At 43.9% G+C, this 7,973-nt stretch overlaps 1 protein-coding gene across 6 annotated transcripts in view; it reads left to right on the top strand.

Annotated features, from left to right (window-relative positions):
- LOC135091795 (FERM domain-containing protein 4A-like) overlaps positions 1–7,973 on the top strand; it is a 149,902-nt gene that overhangs the window by 130,880 nt on the left and 11,049 nt on the right. For 5 of the 6 annotated variants that reach the window (XM_063989775.1, XM_063989767.1, XM_063989783.1 and 2 more), the window contains 5 exons: positions 2,250–2,329; positions 3,521–3,604; positions 4,702–4,767; positions 4,987–5,208; positions 6,967–7,074. In XM_063989775.1, coding sequence (XP_063845845.1) covers positions 2,250–2,329; positions 3,521–3,604; positions 4,702–4,767; positions 4,987–5,208; positions 6,967–7,074 — 560 coding nt within the window. The remainder of the gene's footprint in view (positions 1–2,249; positions 2,330–3,520; positions 3,605–4,701; positions 4,768–4,986; positions 5,209–6,966; positions 7,075–7,973) is intronic. The other variant, XM_063989802.1, reaches the window with a different exon arrangement.

Raw genomic sequence — 7,973 nt, 5'->3', positions numbered from 1 at the left:
TGTGTGTGTGTGTGTGTGTGTATGTGTGTGTGTGTAGAGACGTGATCACCTTCACCCGAGGCCGTCATGACTCACCTGCTCCTCTCTCTCTCTCTCTCTCTCTCTCTCTCTCTCTCTCTCTCTCTCTCTCTCTCTCTCTCTCTCTCTCTCTCTCTCTCTCTCTCTCTCTCTCTCTCTCTCTCATGCACATCCTTCTTTGCCTTGCTTCACCCGTCGTCCCTGAGGCGTGCGCGTGCTTGGGGAGAGTTCATGGCGGTGGTGGTGGTGGAGTGTGCAAATTGGTGGCACAGGTGTAGAAGCTTGGCAGGTGTGTAGCTAGGCTGATTGTGTGGGGCTGGAATGGAAATTGTTCAAGGTATGTGAGGGGGCTGACACACATACTCTCTCTCTCCTCTCTCTCTCTCTCTCTCTCTCTCTCTCTCTCTCTCTCTCTCTCTCTCTCTCTCTCTCTCTCTCTCTCTCTCCTCTCTCTCTCTCTCTTTCTCTCTCTCTCGTGGGCAGGAATGTGGTGGTCACCGCGGTGGTCTTGTTTACAGGTGTGGATCAAGTTACCTGTCCCCAGTAGCCCAGTAACGCCTCATTAAGCTGCTCATGGTGCTACCTGTGGGAAATTGGCCGTGTGTTTGGGTCCTCCTCCTCCTCTTCTTTCTGGGTTCTTTCCCCCCCTCACCCCCTCTTCGTTCATACCTCTCACCCTCCCTCATCTCGGTCAGTGGACTCAGATTCCTTCGGTATTGTGAGTCCAGTTCTCCTCCTCCTCCTCCTCCTCCTCCTCCCTCCTCCTCCCTCCTCCTCCTCCTCCTCCTCCCTCTCCTCCTCCTCCTGTAAACCCCCTCCCACTCCTCTAGTCCTACTTTTCCCTTACCTTTCTCGCCTATCTCCTCGCCTCGCCCTCCCAAGCTGCGTCCATCACTGCCTGGCTCTGACCTTGTCTCACACTCACCTCAATTTTCCCTTAGCCTCGTGGGAAACTTCAACGCCCTGCCAGTCATTATCCGGCACCCCCGCGGCGGTCCCTGATAACTGCACTGTCCACGGGGGCGGCGGGGGGCGGGGCGCAGCGGGGCGGGGGTGCGGAGAGAGGGAAAAGGAACGGGAAAGCAAGAATGTGGTTGATATACGAACACTCGTCGCGACAGGAGGGGATTTATGGCGGGGAGCACGGAAAGGAACATCATGGGAGGCCTGAGGAAAGATGAAGGATAAGGAAGTGTGTGCAGACGTGAAGGTGGAGAACTGGTGAGAAAAGAAGGGAAAGAAAGGCGAGGGAAAGTTTGTGTTGGACTGAGGATGGAGACGATGGATAAGAGGAGGAGGAAGGAGAGAAGCTGTGCATGGGAAGAGGAAAGAGTCGTAATGGTGGAAAAAGGAAATGGAATGATGCATAAAGGGAAAATATGACTATCTTTCCATCTCCCGTTTTTCTTTTCTTTTATTTTATTTTCGCCTCCCTTCACCTTTTCAAGCAGGAATGTTGAGACACTGGCAAGTCCTGAGAGCAGTGGGGTTCTCGCCTTACAGTTCTTTAAAGTTACTTATTCTTCATTCTTGGTAAATGTCATTCATTAGTTACCCTTTATTGCTACTCTTAAAAATATCGCTATTCATAAACGTGCTACCCGTGAATCATGTGCATCTCTTCCTGATTCAGCTCTCTCTCTCTCTCTCTCTCTCTCTCTCTCTCTCTCTCTCTCTCTCTCTCTCTCTCTCTCTCTCTCTCTCTCTCTCTCTCTCTCTCTCTCTCTCTCTCTCTCTCTCTCATTAAACATTAAAGCAAGGAATACCTCCAAAGCTAAATTAAACATCAGTCTTTTCGTTTAATATTCTCTTGAAATGTTACTTACTGTGATTGATAATACACCTCATTTATTTATTCGTGGCCCAAATTGTCCATGCTTCCTAGACAGTCGTCCTTTTCTTTGTTGTGTGTGGCCAGCCTCGTGTGTAGGTTGACTGTGCATGTGACAGTGGTGGGTTGTGAAAATCTCTCTCTCTCTCTCTCTCTCTCTCTCTCTCTCTCTCTCTCTCTCTCTCTCTCTCTCTCTCTCTCTCTCTCTCTCTCTCTCTCTCTCTCTCTCTCTCTCTCTCTCTCTCTCTCTCTCTCTCTCACCAGTGATAACAACAATCAAACTTTCTCGTTATTGTTAATGTTTTCCTTCCTTCTAATGTATTTTGGATGTAGATTCATTTTTAGGCACTATTCGTGTGACCTTTGCGTCCGGCCTGACCTTACTTTCTCTCTCCCTCAGGGTCATTTGGAGGCGGAGAGTGACACGGCTTTTCGGCTCGCGGCCCTCGCCCTCCAAGCCACGTACGGGGACTTCACGCAGTAAGTACCGTAGAAGTAGCAGAAGGTGGTGTATTAGGAAGGAAAGAGCACTAGATAGTCGCTTTGGAAAGAACAGTAGGTAATCTCTTTAATTGACCCTTTCATTGCTTTTATTATTATTATTTATTTTATTTTTTTTTACATTCAGAACACTATAAAAATATTTGCGTAGAAACAATATATATATATATATATATATATATATATATATATATATATATATATATATATATATATATATATATATATATATATATATATATATATATATATATATATATATATATATATATATATATATATATATATATATATATATATATATATATTGGGTGATTTAATTTGTATTTTTAGACTACATAGCTATTTAAGAGACTATGATACAGAAGTTGAAGAAGATTATAAGGAAAAAAAAATGTGTAGGAATGAAAGGATTAATACTATCCTGCGTTTTTTCATTCAGTTTTATTGTTATCATTACCATTATCATTATTTACAAAGTTATAAAAAAAAAATCTATTCCCTATCAAGTTATGGGAACAAAATATTCTTCCCTCCTTTATTATTTTGGATGATACAGAGGCGCTCTCGTTGCCCTGAGTTCAGTGTTTTGATGACAAGTGCTCTGACTGAGGCTGGTGCTCCGCAGGGATGCACCCGCTCACTGGCGTGATGCAGGTTTTGCAGATTTTCATCCCTGTGGTTTGTATTGAATGCTTGATTATGCGATGGAGTGCATCTGGTTATATATTTTTTTCGTTCTTCAGTGGATAGGAATGTGTATCATTTATTTATTTGTTAATTTGTTTCTTTATTCGTTTATCATCAGCATTATTTTTATTATTGTTACCACCATCACCGCCACGCGATCGTTACCACCATCACCACCTACCACTACTACTATAGTTTATATTAGGTTTTCATTTTTCCTCATTTATTTCTTTCATCTATCTATTTTTCCTTTTATATATAGCTATTCATATATTTATCTGCCAGTCTGTCTCCATCATTCCCTGTTTTTCCTGTCTGTAAATCTAGATATCCCTCTGTGTTTTTCTTTCGTTCTCTATCTTATTTTGGCGATGGTGGTGGCGGTGTGTAAGTGAATGCACGACTCCCTTATTAAGCTGGTGCTGTGTGTGTACACGCCCAGCCTTGGTGTGAGGCTGAGTGTTGTGTTGTGTGTTGCAGAGAGTCCGCCACTCGGTCCCACCTCAAGAAGGCGCAGCTCCTGCCCACCAGTGTGATCCGCGAGCATCCCTCCCTGCAGTACTGGTGAGAGAGAGAGAGAGAGAGAGAGAGAGAGAGAGAGAGAGAGAGAGAGAGAGAGAGAGAGAGAGAGAGAGAGAGAGGCTGTCTGGATGGTTCTGTTTGCTAAGGTGCTTCATAGTAACTGAGTAACATACCCCAAGAACGCTACACACACTAGTTTGTTGTTGTTTGTTTCCTTGAACACACCTTGCTGCAGTATGATAGTGTTGGCAGTAAGCCGTGGTGCCGGCGTGTGCTGTGTGGGCGATATGCGTCTGGCAGCGAGCCATGTCTGATCAACTCACTCACACACACACATACACATACACATACGAGTATATCTCGTTTTCCGCTCTTTCCCCCTCTCCATCTTCTCTCACAATCGCCCTGTCAACGCTCTTAATATACATGTATTTCACACTACTTCCTCTTCCCTTCTGTTCCCGCCAGTAGGCCTAGACTAGTGGGACGGGTTCCAGACTTGCGTGTTAGCGAACAATAAAAACCGTGGGACTCGCGACAAACCTGTTCGTGGCGTGCGTGCAACGTTGGACCAACAGCCTGCCCGACCTGCTCCTCCCAGCCTTCCCATACTGGCCATATAAGATGGGTTTACGACAACGCCTGGCGCATAATCACATATTTATGCTAGCTCTTTTTATACTATATCTCCTACCCTCGTATTTTTCTTTCGGACAATAGCGGTAGAACTTTCGTCTTCCCCCCTCCCCTCCTCTTCTCTCCCCCTAGTCTCGTCCAGCCAGGCAAAAGAGACCAATTCAAACGCAATATTATCGGGTGAATCTCCCTCTGCGACTCCTCCCTCCCTTAGCCCTCCCAGCCTAGTTTGTAGTCGGGTTTATGGTCCGACTCTAGGGGGTAGGATAGGTAGGGAAGGAGGCGGTGGGGAGTAGGTCGGGTGTGGCTTGGGTGAGGGTGTGGTGCGGTGAGGATACGGGGAGCGTGTGTTAGGCTGTTTGAATGAAAGTGTGGTATATAATGTATATATTGAATACTTAAGTTCTTATGAAATATTATTGTGTTTGTATGTATTAGTAGTCATGCATTCCTAACCTTTACCTTTGTGAATGTCCTGACCTGCTTGCTTCATCCCTGGACAGCGAGGAGCGGGTGAGCGAGGAGCACCGTCGCCTGCAGGGCTACACCCGCGGCCACGCCATCCTGCAGTGAGTGTTGCCTCCTACACCTACTCTCTCTCTCTCTCTCTCTCTCTCTCTCTCTCTCTCTCTCTCTCTCTCTCTCTCTCTCTCTCTCTCCAATAAATGTGTCCAGCTTCATTATCTGCATTGATGTAATTATTTGCCAACAACAAGGAATACTGGCATACAGGATAGAGGTCCCGCGCCCTTGTTGATTTAGATAATAAACGGCGATGGCTCCGACAGGTATATGAGCCTGGTGGAGCGCCTGCCGACCTACGGAACTCACTACTACGAGGTACGGGACCGCTCCAATCTTCCGTGGTACTTGGGCCTCAGCTACCGCGGCATCGCCCAGTACGACTTCCTTGACAAGAAGAAGCCACGGAGGGTTTTCTTGTGGAAGCAATTAGAGAACCTTTACTTCAGGGAGAGAAAGTTCTCCATTGAGGTTCATGATCCTAAAAGGTGAGGAAGAGTAACTGCTGTGGCATAGATTTGTTAGTGTTTTGTTTGCTCCACAGCTTTATGTTGTTGCCTTTAAAGCTTTATTTTTGCGTGTTTCTTTTACTAATACCTATGTAGCTTAAGAAGCTTTGTTAGCAGCGCGTGGCAGCTTCCCGCCACTCCCTCCCCCTCTTCTTCGCGCGCAACACAAGCCCTTTTCTGTGGGCTGACCCATTAAAATATCACTGAAACAATGTGAAAAGCCGAAAGAACATAGTTTTCTTTCACTCATGAATATTTTTTTTTTCTGTCATCGGCTGTCTTCTGTGAGGAAACTGGTGGCTGCTCTGGTTCTTCATGGTTTACTTTATTCTTTTGTGGGGAACAGGATTTTTAGTGAAAAGGAATTTATGTAATTAACTACTTATTCAACAATTCGTTTGTTCGTCTACTTTTACCGCTGTTTTGAAATACCATAGCTAAATAATTATGTATTGTACCCTTTATTGTGTTGGGCAGCCACCCTCCCCCTCCTCCCCAACTGCCTTTCTCAACGCCTCAGGAATGATAAAAGCCAAACACTGGAAACAATAACATTTATGTACGATAATTAATACACATTTGAAATGCATTTTCATGCAACTAATTTCTTAAAATTAATATTGCATCACAGCAAACTAATATCAGCATTAAGTTTTGAAATTTATAGGTTAGTTCTTGTAAGCCCCAGCAAAATACATTCAAAGCAAAATTTTCCTCTTGGAAATCTACTACTACAGTTAGGAGCCTGGGAAGCAGAGTAGGATGTGGCCTCACCCAGGCAACCTGAATTTTCATGAGGTAGTTGAAGGATGAACCTTTAGTTCAGCAAAGGGACAAGGGAAAGACTTGAAATGTGATGCCTTTAGGAAAGATGGGTCGGCTAAGTTGGCTGAACATGAGTCAGTGACAGAGACTGCTGCAGGTTCCTGACAAACTCCTTATAGGTGTATTTGAGATTTAGCCAAGCAGTAAAAATGCTGTAGAAGAGCCTTGCCTCTCGTGGAAGTCTGCTGTGGCAGAGGTCACATTTCTTCCTGCTTCCACTTGTCAGTTCTTGTGTCACACAACTTTCAAAAGGTCAACTCCTTCAATGATGAATTGTTTTTGTTTGTTGCCTCTCAGACCAAGTACATGTATGTTGCCTTAAAATTTCCATCCCATGTGTTTTGTTCCTTCAGAAGCAATGTATCCAAAAGAATGTGATGAACCGTTTAGAGATTAAAAGTTAAGGATATATTAAACAGATCATTCAGTTTATAGTGGTAAGCCTTAACTCTGTGTAAAATATTATTAATTCTCTTGGTTCTTCTGGGAAACTCAGGAATAGCTTATTACATACCCTTTTGATTAACACACATAGTTGAGCTTATTGAATTATCATCATTTTCTTTTATGACATTTGGAAGTAAGTGTTTTTGCTTCTTTTTTTCTAATTAGTCCAGTTATCCATGACTTGGCCAGTTAGACCAGACCTTGCTTGGACTGAAGTTATGCAATAATTGCATTACCAATAGCTTTGGCATTAATACCCTAGTGTTGAATGTGCATCAAGACTGTAACCAACACACTTCAAGATGAATCTGCCTCAGTCCTTTATTATAGCACACTAGTCTTAGGTGTTGCCCTGAATGCTGACCTGCTAGAATGTTAGGTCGTGGGCACAGCAAGGTGGCAGCACACAGAGTTAGCCAGTCCTGGCATGGCGTTGTGATGCATGGTGTTGTCTTGTCCAAGTAGAGTGGTGCACACCCTGAGCTCCTTTAACCTGTACGAGGATGCCATAGAGGACTCGCGTGACCCCCACCATGATGACCTGCTAGCGGCCATCACTGAAGCCACCACACAGTGAGTCGACGGGAAACACTTAGTACCACACACACACACACACACACACACACACACACACACACACACACACACACACACACACACACACACACACACACACACACACACACACACACACACACACACACACACACACACACACACACACACACACACACACACACACACACACATGTACACACAAAAGTTGTAGTGGTGATGACTTGTAGCAGAGTGTATTCTGTAGTCAATTACCAGTTGACAGTAGCCATAAGTTTTATAGGGTAAGGCAGTCATTTTGTACAAAAAGTCCTCAATCTGTACTAAATCTGATACCAGGAAACATGACATTCAGAAAGACAGAACACAGACTCAGCTTCCCAGGTTTCCCTTTTCAAGTGCAGTGTTGAACAGTATACATGTATGAAATAATAATATTCATTGACCTTTGGCATAAACTTTTTAAATGCTGGGGTGGGGGAGGCAATATCCAGGTGTTATGTTTGATCACATTGCAGCGCTATGCTCATGATGTATGCATCATCTGTCAAAGCTGATTGTATAATGTTGTAATACCAGATTCCTCCAGACTGAAAATGCATGAGGGCAATTGTAAAAATGAAGTCTGTTGCCATGAGCACTACATATATGAGCTATTGAATGAATGTTTATGTTTCCATATGAGTTCATATCCACCAAGAATTTCCTGCAGCTTTTGTCGTGTGTAATGGCCCTTTGTGGACCAGTTACGTATTGTAAGATGAGAACCAGTAATAGCAAGCTATACTTTCATGACTCAAAACATTTATTGATACCTAAAGTTATAATTTTGCACAAGTATATGGCAACATTCTGTTACAGAGAGAGGAAAAATATATGTTTTGTTATATGCAGAGGAACTATTCAGATATCAAACT

Source organism: Scylla paramamosain, chromosome 3, assembly GCF_035594125.1.
Source record: "Scylla paramamosain isolate STU-SP2022 chromosome 3, ASM3559412v1, whole genome shotgun sequence".
NCBI lineage: Eukaryota > Metazoa > Arthropoda > Malacostraca > Decapoda > Portunidae > Scylla > Scylla paramamosain.
The sequence above is the reverse complement of the archived record's forward strand: the minus strand, read 5'-3'. Positions and strand labels throughout refer to the sequence as shown.